At 42.6% G+C, this 20,332-nt stretch overlaps 1 protein-coding gene across 1 annotated transcript in view; it reads right to left on the bottom strand.

Moving 5' to 3' along the window:
• Positions 1 to 20,332, bottom strand: part of DLG2 (discs large MAGUK scaffold protein 2) — a 2,548,136-nt gene that overhangs the window by 2,283,747 nt on the left and 244,057 nt on the right. Inside the window, exon 3 of the mRNA XM_029602231.1 lies at positions 14,918 to 15,075. Coding sequence (XP_029458091.1) covers positions 14,918 to 15,075 — 158 coding nt within the window. The remainder of the gene's footprint in view (positions 1 to 14,917; positions 15,076 to 20,332) is intronic.

Genomic DNA, 20,332 nt, shown 5'->3' on the forward strand with positions numbered 1-20,332 from the left:
CTCCCAACCAGCTCTGCCTTCCGACGGTGGGGACTCGTAGAGCTTGCCCTGCGGGTAGCGTCAACCCCACCTCGGGCCAAGGGTCCACCTCCAATGCATCACAGACGGCTTTAGCAGTTTATCAGCCGGGTATCTGGAGACCATCTGTGTAGAATCCAGCTCAATGCCGAGAAACATTAATACAGTGGTTGACGGCTCTGATGTCAGTGGCAAGAGGGACCCCAAGGGAAAGTGTCAATTTCTGGAAACCTTCGAATACTTGGAAAAACATGCCTGAATTGCAGGGGCCGACAAATAGGTAGTGGATGACACTCGTCAAACCCGTACATCACAAATGTTCCCAGTGCAGGAAGGTGTTGAATGCCTCAAAATAAGCACTTGATATGGAACAGCCCATCAGCATGCACTTATCAAAATAGGAAGCACCATCAAATGAGAAGCCAAGCAGAGGGAAGCTATCTGGGTGTATGGGGAGTAGCTGGAAGGTGGACTCTGTCTGCCTTCACCATGAGCGACCCTTCTCCACACTCCCTGAGCAGTTCCAATGCGCTATCAAATGATGCGTACTGTACTGTGCATGACTCCTGAGGGAACTGCCATCTAGGTAAGACAGGTTGTGGATCAGCCTATATTTACCCGGCTGTTTCTTCGGTACTATGGCAAGGAGTGACACAATCACATCTGGAAAAGGTGGATGCGAGAACAGGCCTGCATCCGGGGCCTGACACTTCCCCAGCCCGCATCATTGCATGATGACATTACCGCCAATGAAACAGCGCCACGCGGTGATGACATCACTGTGATGTCGTGGATCAAGGAGGCCCATGACCCGGCCCCAACAAGTATGAGCATGCCCCCCCCCCCTCCCCACGCACACACACACACACACACACACTATGGCTCCGGACTCGGCATCAGTTTAAAGGCAACGTCCACATGCACCGGCCAGGCAGTGCATCCCTATGTAAACTAATTTAATAAAAAAATACATTTTCTTTATCAGACTGCTATACATAGCTAATGAAACAAAATGTTTTTATGCTATACACAGCTTCATTTTCACCACTTTCAATTACACTGTCAACAACAAACACCACATAATTGCTCCGTCATTCGTTACAATGTGTGATTTTTATTTATTTTGATCAGTTCTGTAGAAGGGAACATGCATTTTCAGTATATACTTCCCAAGGAGTCAATGCTACATGCGTTGCATATGCACTGCAGAATTTACAAATTGATGCTTGTGTCAGGTATTTATAGGCTTAAAGAGAGATATGTCCTAATATACATTTCCCAGTCAGAACTGAGCACAAACAATATTAATAATCAGATGGGATTTACTGTACATACATTTACTGTTCTGTACTGTCAGAAGGCATAAAAGGCGAAGGTCAACATCCTCCTTGTTATGTGCTTCACACTGGCTACTGATTAGGCAGCGGGCTCAATTTAAAATCCTAACCTTAGTATTGTGTCTCCTGCAGGGAAATGGGTCCCAGAATTTGAAGGAGAAAGTGAGTTGGGTTGCTCCTACTCACGCATTACACTCTTCCCGGTCTGCATTTTTTACAGTGCACTTGAGTCAGAAGTAAATGCATTTGGATCGGAGGACTTGCAGAGGGAAATTTAAAGGCACATATGTATTTGGATGAATCAGTCAGTCTAGGCCAGAGGTTCTCAACAGGTGTGTTGGGACACACGTGTGTGTCGCTAGGTCCTGGGTGGTGTGTCGCAAGGCCAGCAGATGGCTGCCTCCTTATCAGCCCGGGTGGGAGTTGGTTGACTTCTCTTACATTGGGCCTGATGGGAGGCTCCTCTCACTTCCTTTGCTTCTTTCTGGCCCAGTGGGAGGCTGTTTCCTCTTTCACCCAGATCAGAGCGAGACATTGCCAGCTCCTGCTGTTCTGGGCCTGATGGGACACAAACTCTATCTTCCCCTGCTGAGTCTGGGAGTGATGCTGCTGCTGATATCTTCATCCTGTGGAGGGTGGGGGGAAAGAGGCTGGGGATGCTGGGAAGATGAAGGTGGAATGGAGAAGGAGTGTGGGGGCTGCTGAGCAGGAAGGGGTAGGAAATAGGGGGTCGGGATAGCTGGACAGGCAGGGAAATGGGATGAAGGGGATAGGGAGAGTCGAGGGAGAGAGGGGAGCACAGGGAAGAGGATATGGGGAGTCAGGAATGCGGGGCAGGGATATGACTGTGAGTGGATGATTGAAAGGGAGTAATTGGGAAAAGTGAAGGATGATGGAGACATGGAAGGGAAGTGACGAGGTGCAAGAGCCATACATAATAGGTCAGTTTTGGGAATGTGCATTTCTTCTGTCTTTGTACTTTGCTTAATGTAGGAAAATAGCTCTCCAGTTTTGCACTGCATGCAAAGTGGAGGTTTCCATTCCATTTTTTGTCTCCACATTTGTAATTTGTGGTCTTTTATTCTGTATTTGGTGAAGGTCCAATCTGTATGTATGACTGAAGTAAGGTATTTTACTAGTAGGTAGGGATTTGTATCAGTCTTTGATGGGGGGGGTGCAGGTTCCTGTGGATGCAGAGCATATGTTTACATTTAGCCCCATGATGGTCAAGTGTTCAGCGTGTCATACCTGTAGGTATTATTTGCCAGGTGTGTCCCAATAGAAAAAAGGTTGAGACCCACTGCTCTAGGCACTGCTCTAGGCATACCCACACGGACCAACACCCCACGGTTGCGTCCTCTTTCCACCGCACAAAGGAACTGTTTTTCTGCTAACTGCGCTCTCATATAACTTGCCTAATCGACTCCACTGTGTAAATTGTATATAATTCTTACCATGTAAGCAATTACTCTCTGCTTACATGCACTGCTCTCCAGTTAGAAATTGTTAATCTATCCCTTTTTTTCTAACAGCCTTGTTCCACATTCCCTGTTGTAATGTAACTTTCGCTTTCAGTGTTAACTGGTTTACCCCCTAGTTTATTGTAAACCGGTACGATAAGACCTGGTCTTGAGCATCGGTATATTAAAAGAATTTAAATAAATAAATAAATAAATATCTATGGGCAGACTAGAGGGTGTTAATGGGCATCTATGGTGACTCCTCTTGTACACTATGGGGTAGATTTTAAAAGGGTTACGCGCATAAGGTACGCGCGTAACCCTTTTAAAATGGCCCTGCGCGCGCCGAGCCTATTTTGCATAGGCTCGGCGGTGTGCGCAAGCCCCAGGACGCGCGTAAGTCCCGGGGCTTCGCTAGGGGGGTGTGTCGGGTGGGCAGCACGACATTTGGGGCGTTCCGGGGGGCGTGGTGCCGGCCCGGGGGTGTTTCGGGGGCGCAGCCAAGGTCTCTGGAACAGCCCCTAGGTTGGGAGATGGCGCGCCAGCAGGTTGCTGGTGTGTGCGAGTTACGCCTGCCAGAGGCAGACGAAACTTTTACAATAACGGTAAGGGGGGGTTTTAGATAGGGCCTGGAGGGTGGGTTAGATAGGGGAAGGGAGGTGAAGGTGCGGGGGTAGAAGGAAAGTTCCCTCCGAGGCCGCTCCGATTTCGGAGCGGCCTCGGAGGGAACAGGCAGCGCGCGCAGGGCTCGGCACGCACAAGGCGCACAAATGTACATCCCCTTGCAAGCACCGACCCCGGATTTTATAAGATACGCGCGGCTATGCGCGTATCTTATAAAATCCAGCGTACTTTTGTTTGCACCTGGTGTATGAACAAAAGTACGCGCGCGCTGTTTTTTAAAATGTACCCCTATATTTTTTCAAGAAAGTGACAATTTTTCTTTTTTTTTTCTTCTTCACAAATATCTCACAAATAGCTTTTAGATAGCTACATGGGGGCTTAGCTCTATTCTCCCGTAAGCAGTCAAAAAGATTATGAGTAAATAGAACCCACAGTGAATATTCTCTGTCTTCTTTTAAGAACATAAGAAATTGCCAAACTGGGTCAGACCAAGGGTCCATCAAGCCCAGCATCCTGTTTCCAACAGTGGCCAATCCAGGCCATAAGAACCTGGCAAGTACCCAAAAACTAAGTATATCCGTAAGAACTGGGAAGGATTACATAATATTTAATTCTGGTGAGGCATTCCCTCTGCATTCTCTGTTCATCTTAATTTGTCCCTCAGGAAGCTTTAACTGAATCACAGATAAAGGAAGCATTATTTAAAGCTAGAATAAAATTCAATGATGATGTTTCTGTTTCTACTCAGTTTTAATACAAAAACACAGAGAGAAATAATGTCATAGTGGATAACACATTGAAATCGTCGGTTCAGTGTGCAGCAGCAGTCAAAAAAGCAAACAGAATGTTGGGAATTATTAGGAAGGGAATGGTGACTAAAACGGAAAATGTCATAATGCCTCTGTATCGCTCCATGGTGAGACCGCACCTTGAAAACTGTGTACAATTCTGGTAGCCACATCTCAAAACAGATATAATTTCGATGGAGAAGGTACAGAGAAGGGCTACCAAAATGATAAGGGGAATGGAACAGCTCCCCTATGAGGAAAGACTAAAGAGGTTAGGACTTTTCAGCTTGGAGAAGAGACGGCTGAGGGGGGATATGATAGAGGTGTTTAAAATCATGAGAGGTCTGGAACGGGTAGATATGAATCGGTTATTTACTCTTTCGGATAGTAGAAAGACTAGGGGGCACTCCATGAAATTAGCATGGGGCACATTTAAAATTAATCGGAGAAAGTTCTTTTTTACTCAACGCACAATTAAACTCTGGAATTTGTTGCCAGAGGATGTGGTTAGTGTAGTTAGTATAGCGGTGTTTAAAAAAGGATTGGATACGTTCTTGGAGAAGAATTCCATTACCTGCTATTAAGTTCACTTAGGGGCGGATTTTCAGAGCCCTGCTCGCCTAAATCCGCCCAAAACCGGGCGGATTTAGGCGAGCAGGGCCCTGCGCGCCGGTGAGCCTATTTTACATAGGCCTACCGGCACGCGCAGAGCCCCGGGACTCGCGTAAGTCCCGGGGTTCTCCGAGGGGGGCATGTCGGGGGCGTGTCGGGGGGCGGGCCCGGTCGTCGTGGCGTTTCGGGGGCGTGTCGGCAGCGTTTTTGGGGGCGGGTACGGGGGCGTGGCTATGGCCCGGGGCGGTCCGGGGGCGTGGCCGCGCCCTCCGTACCCGCCCCCAGGTCGCGGCCCGGCGCACAGGAGGCCCGCTGGCGCGCGGGGATTTACTTCTCCCTCCGGGAGGCGTAAATCCCCGGAGAAAGGTAAGGGGGGGGTGTAGACAGGGCCGGGGGGGTGGGTTAGGTAGAGGAAGGGAGGGGAAGGTGAGGGGAGGGCGTTAGAGGATTCCCTCCAAGGCCGCTCCGATTTCGGAGCAGCCTTGGAGGGAACGGGGGTAGGCTGCGCGGCTTGGCGCGCGCCGGCTATATAAAATCGATAGCCTTGCGCGCGCCGATCCAGGTTTTTAGCAGATACGCGCGGCTCCGCGCGTATCTACTAAAATCCAACGTACTTTTGTTTGCGCCTGGAGCGCAAACAAAAGTAGGCCTATTCGCGGAGTCTGAAAATCCGCCCCTTAGAGAATAGCCACTGCCATTAGCAATGGTAACATGGAATAGACTTAGTTTTTGGGTACTTGCCAGGTTCTTGTGACTTGGATTGGCCACTGTTGGAAACAGGATGCTGGGCTTGATGGACCCTTGGTCTGACCCAGTATGGCATTTTCTTATGTTCTTATGTTCCCCTATTCACAACAATCCCACATATATGTAGGGGTTACAAACAATAAGTAACAACAAATTGTGTCACATATTCAACTGAATTATATAATATATGTAATCTTGCACTCACTTTACTACATACATTACTCACAATATTTTACTTCAATAATTTTTATTCATATACATATACTCAACATATTACAAAAGCTTTTATTACAATATTACATACGGTAAATACAACCAGCTCATTAATGTTTTAACACTTTACCTCATAGACATGCCAGCTACTCTTTAAAATGACATCCTATACTCATATTCCCACATACATTCTTCCCCTATTCACACAACCCCTAAATATACCCACCCACCCATATGAAATACACCTAAAAAAAATTTTTTCCTTGTGTAATAATACCATCAGTTCTTGTTCTCTTCTTCCTACACAGGTACTCCCTCTGTCCTTGTACTGTATCTTTTCTTGTTCACACAGCACTCCCTTGTTTCTTGTTTATACGACACTCCCGTTTCTTGTATATATGACACTCCCTACAAGGATCCTTGTTTCGCTAATAGCTTCCTCAGGGGACAATTTATCACCCAATTTCAATATCTCAACCGATGTTACTTCTCATCCCAATATCACTTTAATGTAAGATAAATACATATAACTACTATTGCACTGCCACCATCCCTTTACAATTATTATCGAATATACTACTTACATACACACTCTCATTTTCTGTTCATGTCCACCAATGATTTTACTTAATATCACCTATAAAAATAGGTTGAACAGATTATTAATTGGTATACCCTTTATCCAATCCAATTACCTAATTCAGAAAAGAACAATTTACCCAGCAAAATTTGCTTAATTACTTGTTATTCTACCTTCAGGAAACAACTAAATGCTATTTATTTTTAGTAGTTTAACATCTCACTACTAGCGGCTCTTGTTATGGTTTGTTTAGCATTATTCAGTACATTTTTTTAAATTTTATGATTTTATTATGCAATAAATTTGTTTTTATTATATTGTTTTGAATATGTATGGTTTGCTGTAATCAGCCATGTACTTTGGGTAGTGTGGACTATATATTTTTTAAATAAATGAACATCATTCTTCTTGGCAAAATACTGCAGTGGTTTGCCATAGTCTTCTACAGCACACAGAACCAGGTCTTCCTGGTATAAACTGAAAAAAATAAAATAAAAAGCCTACTAAAGAGTTCAAGAGAAAGCTAGATCAGTTCCTAAACCACAAGACAGACCAGATCAGAACAGCGGACTAAAAATTTTATAAAGGAATAAAATAAATAAATAAAAGAATTCAAAATTATTTATTTTTATTTATTTATTTATTGAGTTTTATATACTGTCGTTCAGTATTGCCATCACAACGGTTTACAAAGGTTTTAACATTGGGTTAACATGATTAAAGATTTTACGTAGGTGAGTTGTGGAGGTCGGAAAGGTTATATGATACAAGATTATATGATACAAATGGTTATATGATACAAAGTTATATGATATAAGGTTATATGATACAAGAGGTATGGTGTTATTTATTGTAGGGGGTGGGTTTCTTGTAATAGGCTGGTAGAAAATACAATGTAACGAGGATATTTTTCAAGGGTAACAAGGGTATAAGTATAGAACAAAAATATAATATAAAACATAGGTTATATTATAAACATAGGTTATGTTCTAGAAGAAAAAAAACAAAGGCTAAATTATAAAGCATGTGCAAGTAATAAAGAATATTTGGGAAGCTGTTTCGGGTAGTGTAATAACTTTGGTGTGTCAAATTGGTTGATCATGGAGGGTTTCAAATACGCATCAGTGATGCAGAAGAAGGGGGTGAAATGTATAGTTGCTCAGTTCAGGTGGTAATGTGCTTGTCTTTCTGATGGGAAAAGGTCTGTCATATTGTGTAGCAGGAGGGATATGGTAATTTCAGTGTGAGTCTTGGTAGGCTTTGGTGAAAAGACATGTTTTAAGTTCTTTCTTGAAGGTTTTCAGGCTGGGTTGTAGTCTTAGTTCAGTCGGTAGTGTGTTCCAGAGTTTGGGGCTAGTGAGGGAGATTGCTCTGTCGCCTATAGAGGTCAGTTGTGTGGATCGGTGGGGAGGAATTGATAAGAGACCTTTGTTGGCAGAGCGCAGGTTTCTGTGTGGTTTGTGGGGTTTAATCTCTTCGCTTAACCAGTTGGTTCGTTTCTCATGTAATTGTTGGTGTACAATGGTTAATATTTTGTATTCGATTCGGTATTTAATTGGCAGCCAGTGCAGGGATTGAAATTAGAACTATTATAAAGGACAGGCATGGGGATATTCTCTATCTGTCTCTTTCTTTCCAACTATCTCCATGCTGTAAACCGCAACCTGTTTTATTTAGCCGATTGAACATAATAACCATATTTGTAAATGTAAATAAAATGTTATCTCTCTGTCAATTGAAATCTACTGTGAAAAAGGATACATTTTCCCAAATGCACACTTTCAGGATTTCAGGAGAGCATAGTAAATAGTGTTAAGTCTGCTAAAGGCACATTTTCAATTTAAAGTAATTCCTCTAAAATGCTAATGGGCTTGGAAAGTGGAAAACTGAAAAATTAAGTAACTTGGGACTGTCTGTGTAATAATACGTCTACAGTAAACCTGAGTTAAGTATAGTATATTTCAAGGCCCAAATCAATCAGTTGAGTTATATTATAGCTCAAGATACAAGTATTGCTAAGCAATGGCGTACCTAAAGTATTTGGCACCTAGGGGTGGATACTTCCTTTAGCACCCCTAAGGTTCACGTCTCTGTCCCTCGTCCCCACAGTGATCCCCGGTTCTCCTCTCCTTCACACAGGCTCCCTCTCTCAAACACACTCTCACACACCCCTGCATATAGGCTCCCTCCATTTATCTGTCCCTCACACATACACACCCCTTCATACAGGCTGCCTCTCTCACACACAAACATGCACCCTCACTCCCTTACACACACATACAATGCTCCCAGTCTCTTACTTACATGCATACACTCACATGCACTCCCATACACATATGCAAGCTCCCAATCTGTTACTCACATACACACACACACACCCTCACTCCACTACACACAGGCTCCCCTCATTTATTTGTCCCTCACCCATACACACCCTTTCATACAGGTTGCCTCTCTCACACACAAACACGCACTCTCACTCCCATACACACACACACACAATGTTCCTAGCCTCTTACATGCACACACTCACATGCACTCCCACACACACAAGCATGCTCCCAATCTGTTACTCACACACACACACACACACATACCCTCACTCCCATACACACATACACACAGGCTCCCAATCTCTTACTCACATACATACACTCAGACATCCCAACCTCTCTCAAACATATAGGCTCACATGCAGTCATTCTAGCCCTCTCCAAGTTCATTTATTAATGAATCTGACAAAGACAGAGATTCTTCATATTTCTAAAGGTTTGAGAACAAGTTTTTCAGCCCATTTATTACTGGAGAACTTGACAGTTCCGATTAAAGCTTGTTACTAGGAATCTTGGAGTATCTATGGATTCTGACTTTACTTTTCCAGTGGTATGGGCTGCTTTTTTTTAAACTTCGCAAACTGAGAAGTTTGAAGTTTATTTTAGATAGAGGCGACTTTAGGGTTGTGATTCAAGCATTTGTCTGCTCTACTTTGGACTACTATAGTGCTGGCCTGTCTGAGGGCATTGCAATTAGTCCTGAATGCAGCTGCCCACTTGCTTACCGGGATCCCTCTCAGGGATCACATCATCCCAATATTGAAGCTTTTGCATTGGCTTCCAGTTAGCCAAAGAATTAAATTTAAAGTACTATCTTCGGCTCATTGTGCGATCTATGTGGAAGAAGGAGAGTACCTAAAGGCACAAGTGGTTTGGTCTCTTCCACTCCGGTCGTTGTATTCTGAGGTGGCTCAGTTGTTATCCACTTCAGGAGTCACCAAAGTTAGATTACAGGAAACTAGGCATAGGGCATTCTCCTGTGTGTCTCCGTCCATATGGAATGGACTCCCAGTGGAGATCCGACATCTAAAGGATTATAAGATTTTTCGACAGCAAGTGAAGGCTTACTTGATCCGTGAAGTTTTTAGCTGAGTTGCTGAGGTTTAATTGGTTTTAATGTGCTTTATGTCTTTTAATGTGTATGTAAACTTGTAAGCCACCCAGAACAGATGTCTGGTAATTGGGCGGGTTAGAAATTACTGCAAGCAAATAAATAAATAAATAAACAATTCTTGGAATGTGTTGGTAAAGTTGAAAGTAAAGCTTTACATGAATTTCAGAAACCATCTACTCCTATTACTATTTATCACTTCTATAGCACTACTCGACATGCACAGCACTATACTAAAACACATAACAGACAGTCCATGTTTCATAGAACTTACAAATATACAGGGCTAAAGATACTTTGGGAATTTCTTTTTTTTCTAGAAAATGGTGAAAATCAATAAGGCTATAAGAGGGATAATCAGGGCTTATGATTTAAAAGCAGCCTTAAGGACTGTCAAGCAATAGAACAACTCTTCTACTGAATATATTGCCCACAAAAGGTGGCATATTAAAAGCACTGTTTTCCATCTATCCATGGAATAAGCCCAGGACAGGCAAGTTTCCCCAGGCTATTCAACCACTGTGCCTCAGCTCTGCTCTAGCAGACCACATCTAAGGATAATTCAGTTTCCATGTCTAGACAATCTTCTCTTCTGAGACTGTCAACACTAATGCCAATTAGTGGCACGTCACGATGGTGGTGGTTTTGGTATGTGGGGGGGGGAGGGGGTGTGCGAGGAGGATGGTTATGATGTAGACAGCTGTCCCCTGGGACCTCATTTTATATCAACCATCAAGCAGTTTTAAGATGGCAATGATTTTCTGTCACTACTGACATGAGTCGAATTTGAACTGGTGACCCAGAGGAGAAAGGTTCATTTACTCTGTGCCAATTACTTTGAGCTATCCAATCCAAAAAAAAAAAGTCACTCTGAAGCCGATGTACTAAACTGCGCAGAGCTTTGCAAAGTCTGTTTTGCATCTAACAATATCAAGTTGTGTATGTAAGTTGTACTTCTATGCACACTTTCCCCCTTTTACGCAGAAGCATAAAACCAGAGAGCCTGATAAAGACCATATGGCTCATCCAGTCTGCCCACCCATACCACCCACTTAGCTTTTTAATCCCTTCCCCTCCCTCAGAAATCCTCTGTGCTTGTCCCATGCTTTCTATAATTTTAACACTGTCTCCTTCTCCACCACCTCCACTGGGAGGCCATTCCATACATCCACCACCTCTCTGGAAAGAAATATTTCCTTTCATTCTTGTCCAATGATCCCTCATTCTAGAGCAATGATTTTCCACCTTTCATGACTTCTGTACCCCTTTCAAGGGTTTGAGATGTCACAAAACTTCAAAATTCACAAAAAATACTATATTGACTTTTCACTGAGATATCTGGGCCTGTCTTTCAATTGGCAGTTAATCAGCATACACATCAGATGCTGTCCTAGCTGAATTAAAACTGAGTCTAGCAGGAAGTGGCATTGGTGTGGCAGAGCTGGCAGTGCTTAGGTAGTTGTAGGGCACATTTCATACACTGCTTTATTTTTAGGGTTCTTCATTTTCAGGTTAAATTAATTTTCACCCATAAATTCCCAGATTTTTCCAAAAGTGGCAAACATCTTAAACTGATTTTCACCCTAATTATATGCTGATTAAAGAGCAGCTCCAGAGCTGCAGATGCCGTGTCTCAAGGCCTCCAGCAACTGCTAGAAGCCAGTAAGGGCACTTGCATTTAAAGTCCTGCATGCCACCAGTGACAGCGCGCTCCCACCAGTGCCGCTGATATGGAGTTTCCAGACCCACCTCCCCCTTCTCCCCAGGCAGCCAAGGTTTCTGCCTGGGGAGAAGGGGGAGGTGCTTTTCTGTGCACCCTCCAACTTAATATCATGGCGATATTAAGTCGGAGGTCCCAAAAGTTACCAAAAGTTTAAAAAAAAAAATCTGAAGTCAGCCCGTGGCTCGCGGGTCGAAAACTGGACGCTCAATTTTGTCGGCGTCCGGTTTCCGAACCTGTGGCTGTCAGCGGGCTCAAGAACCGAAGCCGGCAAAATTGAGCATCGGCTGTCAAACCTGCTGACAGCCGCCACTCCTTTTACCTGTTTTTACCGCTGGGCCTAATTTGCATACTGTATCGCACGCACAGGAGAGTGTTTTTACTGTATTGGCCCGTTTGTTTGTATCTCCATTTACCTGACTTGTTCCCAATTATCATCGCCTGAAAAATGAGTACCAGTTTGAAGCCTAGGGGACAAATGGAGAAACTGTGGCAAGGGAGATGGAGTGTCAGACAGCCCAAGTTTACTTCACTCATTGTAGGGAGACAGAGGGATAAATTTGACAAGTAGATGGTTCCCTATCCACCTTACTGCTCTCCATATTAAAACAACACAAAAAGTAGTATGTGACGTAGTCTAGGTAGGAGTACAGATTGGTGTTGATAAGGGATCACCAAGAGCAAGAAGGTTGGCTCTTCCTGAGCAGTGGCACATGGCTGTCTCCTGCCGTTCGGGCTTCCCTCTTTCTTGTGGCAGTAGCGGCCTGGCTATGTACCCTCTGACAGGCTTCCAAGTACCCCAAGGGCTGCATGTAACCCTGGCTGAGACCCACTGTGCTACAGCCTCCTTTCCGTTGAAAGACACCTGCCTCCTACGCATTCATTCCTTTTTAAAGCAGGAAATGGACTTTGCACATTATTTTTGGTCTTCACAAGGACAAAAGTTACACACATAAGGATAATTTTAAAAAGGATTTACATGCTTAAAACTGAGTTTTACAGGTGTAAATGTATTTTGCGCGTGTAAGTGGGCTTTTAAAAATGGCTATAATATATCCCATTGAATTGTCAATAGGCTTTACACACGCAAGTGCACGGTTAGGGGTGAATTTTAAAAGCCCATTCCCAATAAAAGGCTCATATTCGCAAGTACATGGGCCATGCGTGAGCTAAGCGTATTTTAAAAGCTACAGATTATGTGCATTTATGAGTATGAGGGAGCTTTAAAAAGGAGGAAATTCAGGGTATGTCAGGGGCATTCCTGGGCGGGGCTACAAGTTACGCTCCTAAATCCATATTTTAAATCTGGTGGTCGTAGCACATGGCAGGCTGTTAGCCGCACAACGTTACTTCTTCTCTTGATAAGGTGTAAATCTGCATAAATCTCTATTTAAGCCTGAATTGACTGGGTAAGGGGTCTGGGTCAACTAGGGGGAGTGCAGGCTGAAGAACCAGAGGGATCTAGATGACCTTGAGACAGACTGGGCAGACTGGTGATCTTGTTGGGGAAAACTGGGAATGGCCTTCATGCGAACATGTTTTAAAATCCGCTTACCTGGGTGCATTAAAGCTGACAGGGTCCTAAGAAAGATATGCAAAATATGTTTGCTTTAGTAACCGCTTAAATTAGGAGCACACATACGTGTGGTAGGCGGATTTTAAATTATACGCGCGTACTTGCGCACATGATATAAAATTCTAGCATAAGGCGCTGATATGTGCATGTATGGGTGCCCACATGCTCGTTTTAAAATTACCATCCCTGCGTGTAAAAGGGCTTTTGAAAATTGTTGCAATAGTATGTTACATTTACACACCTAACTTCTTTAAAATTGCCTCCCTTGCCTGCTATGTGTAAAACTTTATTTAAATGTGTCATTAATGAGCTGTGATGCAAAATCATGCAAAGCAGCTCATTAATAATGAATTCCGCAAAAGCCTGTGCACGAAAACAGCTTCGTAGGCTGGGTTTTTCAAAAACAGAGATAATTACACCTCAATTAGATTTAGTTACTTTTTTTCCGAAGTTGCCCGTAAGAAAATTACTCATGTAACTTCTCTACCAGGCTTATTTGCATACAAGTCCCGGTAGAAAAGTTATAGTGGAGAATTCATTACTTCTGCATGAAAAACTGTGCACACTGGCTTCAGAGTCTGAAAGTATGGGCGTCCTAGCCTTGGCTGTATCAAAATGAGGAAAGCTTTTACTAGTTTGGGGAGGGCAATTTTGAAAGGCATTTCCACAGGTAGAACAGTTTCACATGCAGAAATGAGCTCTTTCAAAATTACCTCCATTCTCTGGAGGTAATTTTCAAAATGTTTTCTGCGAGTAAATGGCCTTTTGAAAATGTCTTGCTTTTACATGCATAACTCTATAGGGCTGGATGGTCAAAAGTTTTTACGCATGTGAATGGGCTTTTCAAAATTGCTACGATACATGCTACTTTAGTGCACAGAATTCCTTTGAAAGTTACTTCCATTGCTTGTAAAAGGGTATGCACGGTGCCAGTACACACATACTTTTATATGCTTAAAGAGGAGGTGTTCTTTGGGTTGCGGTTGGGAAGAGGTTAGCACGTACAGGCAAAGGTAACGCACATATGTATACACGTATGCACGTAATTTTGCTGGGAAAAAAATACCTACACAAATAGCAGGGGCAGGTCTATGGGTATCCATCCTTTTACCAACTCACTTTTCAAAGGAAGAGTTTTCCCTTTGAAAACTGAAGTAAAGTCTGCAGGGAATAAGTACCCTCAGACTTTACAGTTCTGCACACGGTTTGAAATTTACCCTCAAAGTGTCTTGAAACCTCGTCTAGGCAAAGATGTCCCATATCAGCCAAATTATTTCAAAGGATCACATAAATGTGGATGATTGAATGGTACAGTAGCCTTCTGACTGGGAAGAGACAGCTTCAGCAACCTGTCATATATTTTAGCTACTGAATTCATAGCAAATAATTAAGCTCTTAAATAAGAAGTTTAACGAAGGACAAAATTTCTCCATCAAATTATTCTGCCACATGTTCAAGAGGAAATTACAAGAAGAGTTCAAAGATTCTCACTTTTTAAATAAATAGATGAAAAGCTGTTATCAGTTCAAAGTTAATCACGTCTTAAGCTAGAGAACCCGGCATTAAATAATTATTGGCAACATATGGAGCTCTTGAACATACTTAAAGCAGATATTTACCTTGATGTTTTGACAACGTAAATGTGTTGACTTGATGATTCGTTTGACAAATGGTTTCTTTCAGTCCTTTAGAGACCTGCATCATTCCTTCTTTTCTTCCAAAGGTATTTTTACATTAGGTTTATACTGAATGCAATATAAAAGTTAAATTGGATTTTGAATATTTGCCACATTCATACCTGCAGTTTTCGGATTCCCTGAGCACGTTCCTGGCTTGGAACTGGAGACAGTAGATTTGCCTTCTCCCATTCTTCTGCAATGTGATTCACCTCTGCTGTTTTCTGTTCACAGCTTTTGTGGGCATCTAACAATGTCATTTCATAAAACTCCTGAATATCTGTTGAAAAATGGAGCAACATGTAAAGAAGAAACTGTAATTCATATTCCATATACATAGCAAGGGTAATTTTCAATCCACAGACTCATTTTAAAGTGGATTTCTGCCCATAAATCCACTCTGAAAATTTGCCAGGTGGGCACAGCCGGCATAAACGCACAAAGTTATACCTGCACTTGAGCTGCTGTAAATCTGTGCATATATGCGCACTTTAACAAATCAAAAGCATGGCTAGAAATCCTTTCCTATCCCACCTCCACCCCCAAAACACTTACCTACTGTGCACATTAAAGTATGCATAAAATCGTGTTCTACACAAAAGCTTTTACACTCACAGACCCCTGCCCCCAAATAATTGTCAAACAGTGATTTAAGTGCAGAAACTGTGTGCAAATCCTTTTGAAAATCCTGACAATAGCCAAAGCAAATCTTAAATTGTCCACTTGCAACAAATATTCAAAAAAATCCTAAACATCCTTGCTGAATGTCAATAAATAAAGTTATTCAGGTATACAAACCTCGATAACTCTGAAACCTAACAGCTATCTTTGAATATCACAAAAATCAGTGTGTTTTGATTTTGCTGCAGGATTGTTTAAGCAGTAAAGTCATACTGTAAAACATTTACTTGAAGCAGCTATTTCTTTGATCACTTAATTCAGAAAAATATTCTACTAAAAATAAATGGATTTGTCAGGCAGTATGATATATTTTAAAGATTTTCTTACTATGAGAGCTCTTCTGTTTTAATCAAGACCCCCTTTTTCCACAGCAAATTATGGGTGGATTCTGCCGTAGAGGTTAGCAAATTCTGTGGCAGATTCTTTCAAATTCAGCAGTACCAAAGACACCATTTTATTTCTTAAATACCTCCTCGCCGAGGTACTCAAGGCATAGTACAACTGAAATTAATTACATAACATAATATAAAAAGAAAGAATATGTGGCGAGTCTGCACATTTTTGCATAATCATGTTACATCATAGTGAGTGCAATATTCAAAGCATTTTGTCCTCAGAAGCAGGGGCTTTGAATATTACCCAACCTGTATGCGAGAAAAAGCATGCATATTGTTCAACCTCATGAGTACTGTACTTTTGCCTATGGATTCTGGAGACATTCCTGCAGGCAGAAAAGGGGCAGAGAGAGAAACTATGGAGAAACATAAGAACATAAGATACGCCGTGCTGGGTCAGACCAAGGTCCACTGAGCCCAGCATCCTAGCTCCAATACTGGCCAGTTCAAGTCACAAGTATCCAGCAGATCCGAAATAGTAGATCAATTTCTTGTTGATCACTCCCAGGGATAAGCAATGACCTTTCCAAATCTGCCTGGCCAGTAATTGTTTATGGACTTTTCTGTCAGGAACTTGTCCAAACCTCTTTTAAAGTCTACTATGCTAGTCGCCTTGATCAGTTCCTTTCGCAAAAGATTCTACAACGTGATAGTATACTGACAGGCAGATGCAATCCCATGTGCTGCAGCCAGCTCGCAGCTTAACAGGCAATTCAACAAGCGTTTTGGACGCATGTCCATAACCCCCGATGCAATACGGGGATTAACGCATCCAATCGAGCATGTAGCTAATAGCGCTCATTACATGTAAATTCCATGTAGATGAGGCTATTAGCTAATCCCCGTGATTCAAAAAATTTCCCACGCAGCAATGCGTCCATTGTAAGGCGCCAAATTTTACACCAGCCCAGGGCTGGCACAAAGAATATGCCACGATCAAGGGCTCACTGGAAAAAGACAAATTCCTTCTTTCTTTGATTCCTCCACTTAGTATCATCGTGATCCTGAGTAGGAGGAACTGCAGAAAGCAGACTGAAGTAAAAAAAAAAAAAGCCTTGGAAACAAAAAATTCTTGGCGCCCAATAAAGATGCACAAGGCCGTGTATCTTGTGCTGGTGGCGAGGGAAAACCGACGCTCATATTGAGCATCCATTTTCCCAGCCCATACTGACAGCCACCTCTCCTGTGTGTCCGATGCCGAGGAGGCGCTAGGGACCAAAATTTTCCCTAGCGCCTCCTTTTTAGCTCGACCCGTCTCAATTAAATAATGCATCGTGCGCCCAGGAGAAGTGGCTGGGCGCGCGTTAGGACAGCGGGTGCTCAATCATGAGCGCCTGTTTTACGTGAGTTGATATTGCATCGGCCTGGGGTTGAAAACCCTTTGTACAATTAATTTTACATCTGCTGGTTGTTAGTTTCATGGAGTGTCTCCTTGTTTTAGTATTATTTGAAAGGGTAAACAATCATCTCTTGTTTACCCATTCAACCCCATGCACGATTCTTTAAAATTTCTATCATATCACTATCACCTGCCAGTCTCCTCTTTTCCAAGCTGAAGAGCCCTAGTAATCTGTTTAGCCTTTCTTCATAAGGGAACATTTCCACCCGCTTTACCATTTTTGTTGCCCTTCTTTGTACCTTTTCAAGTTCCAATATGTTTTTTGAAATGGGGCAACCAAAAATGCGTACAAAAAGATATAGTCACACCATGGATAGATACACAGTCATCATTACATTTTATTTTCTATTCCTTTCCAAATAATTCCTAACATTCTATTTATCTGTTTGCCTCCACAGACTGAACTGAGGATTCCAATATATTATCCAAGGTCCTTTTCCTGGATAGTGATTCCTAATAAAGAACCCAGCACTGTATATGTGTTCATGGGAATTATTTTTCCCTGTGTGCATCATTTTGCACTTGTCCAGATTAAATCTCATCTGGCATTTGGATGCCCAGCCTCCTAGTCTCGCAAAGACTTTCTGCAATCTGTTATAATTTTAACAACTCTGAATAATTTAATGTAATCTGCAAATTTGATTACTTCACTCATTGCTCCCTTTCCAGATCATTTATGAGTATGTTAAAGGTTCCAGTACAGATCCCTAGGGCACTCCACCATTGAACTTTCTTCATTTGAAAAACTGATCATTTAGCCTATCCTATGACATTTTAATTTCCTGAGAAGTTTCTCAAGGGGGATTTCATCAAATGCCTTCCAAAAATCCAAATACACTATATCAACTGGCTCATCTTTATCCACATATTTATTTATACCTTCAAAAAAATCTAACAGAATTCCCTTGTAAATGTGTAGTCAAATACCTAGGAAATACATATGTATTTTTTGACCCCCCGCAACTAACCCAATTTTTAATTGGGAAAACTCCGGTAACTCCTGTAGTCCCCACGGAATCTTGTATGGACTCTTCTGGTCCCTCATGAATGGATAAATGTTCGCTGTAATAGTCTGGAGTTTCCTGAATGATATAGTTTTGTTTATTTCCTTAGGTGTGTATACTCACCCCCTCGTTATTTGGGGACTTTTTATGTCAGAGAGTGGGTTGTTTAGAGATTTGATTCTCTTTACATGATGTATAATCAATGTGGAATTTTTGTTTGTGTAATACCCTCTCTATCTTTCCAATTTCAAGTATGATCTTGATTAATATTTGTAAAAATTGCATAAATAAATAATAATTTAAAAAAAAAATCTAACAGATTAGTAAGGCAAGATTTTCCTTTACTAAAACTATGTTGACTGTTCTGCATTAAGTCATGCCTGCTTATGTGGCCAGCAATTTTATTTTTAAGTATAGCTTTTACCATTTTGCCCAGTACCAGTGTGAGGCTCACCAATCTATAGCTTCCCGAATCATGCCTGGAGCCCTTTTTAAAATTGGCTACCCTCCAGTCTTCAGGTATTGTGGCCATTTTAAATGATAGGTTACAGATTATTAGCAACAAGTTTGCAATTTCATGTTTGAGTTCTTTCAGAAGTCTAGGGTGAAAAATCATCCGGTCCTAGTGATTTGTTATTTTTTAGTTTGACAATTTGATCTATTATATTTTCTGGTCTAGTGATTTACTTTAATTACACAGAATCATCATTATCAAAAAATGTTTCTGGTGTAGATATATCCCCAACATCCTCCTCAGTAAAGACTAAGGGATAGAATTAATTTAGTTTTTCTGCTATTTCCTTCTCCTCCCTGAGCACCCGCTTTACCCCTTGGTCATCTAGCGGTCCAAATGACTCCCTCACAAGCTTTATGCTTTGAATATACTTGAATAAGATTTTATTATTAGTTTTAACCTCTATGGCAAGCTTCCTTTCAAATTCTTTCTTACCCTGCCTTATTACTGCTTTATATCTAAGATGCTAGTATTTATGCTCTTCACTATTTTCCCAAGGCAAAGGGAAGCTTCAGATCAGGAGCAAGTGGGTGTCACTTCTTCCCTACGTAACATCAAAGGCATTTACGAAAAGGTGGTGTTAGTTTTTGCCTTTGGGTAGTAGGTGGAGTTTAATACTGGGGGGGGGGCAGGGAATATGTTGGGGAAGGAATTTCTCAGGATAGGACTGGGATCTACTTATGGGGATTGTTTGCTGGGAAGAAGTATTGTCTAGAAACATATATACTGGTAATGTATGTATTGTGAGCGCGGAGGCACGGTCACTTTCTCAAGGGAGATTGTGAGCCCTTGGACCACGGACGGCTCAGGAAGGAGCCCCAAGATGCACACCGTGGGAGGTGAGAGAGTACCGGCATGGGCGGAGCAGGAACAAGGCTGGACTGAAGACAAGGCAGGGAACATCTGGAACAGGAACAATGCAGGCTCAGCCCTCCACTGGACCTACACACACCAATGAGACCCAGCAATGCAATGCTGGTCTCAGACGTAGCCCTCTGGCCACTCGATAGCCCTTCCGGACATGTCGCTTGGGAATGACAACTGCATGAGGCCAGACGGAGGCTGAGGCAGGAACAAGATGAGACAGGAACTAGAAGACTCAGACGTAGACTCAGGATATTCAGAAGACTCAGATGTAGACTCAGGATACTCGGAGGACTCAGACGTAGACTCAGGATCCTTGGAGGACTCAGACAAGGTTTCAGGTTACTCAGAAGACACAGACAAGGTTTCAGGTTACTTGGAGGTCTCAGGCAAGGATTCAGGATACTTGGAGTTCTCAGGCAAGAATTCAGGAGAAAGTACTGGGTAAGTACTGCATCGCAGCGTGCCCTACACACCCGTCCATGGCTGTCATGGACCATGCCGAAGCGAAGCAGACTCCAGATGAAGCAGTGGAACTCGAAGCCAGGACATGATGAAGATTCAGGAGAGGCCTGCACTGGGGCACGCCCTATACAGCTGCCGGTGGCTGGTTATGGACCACGCTGAAGCGGAGCAGGTTCTGGCAGAGTCTTGGGCATGGACAGAAGCAGACACAAGGA

Source organism: Rhinatrema bivittatum, chromosome 5 (genome assembly GCF_901001135.1).
Source record: "Rhinatrema bivittatum chromosome 5, aRhiBiv1.1, whole genome shotgun sequence".
NCBI classification, from domain to species: domain Eukaryota; kingdom Metazoa; phylum Chordata; class Amphibia; order Gymnophiona; family Rhinatrematidae; genus Rhinatrema; species Rhinatrema bivittatum.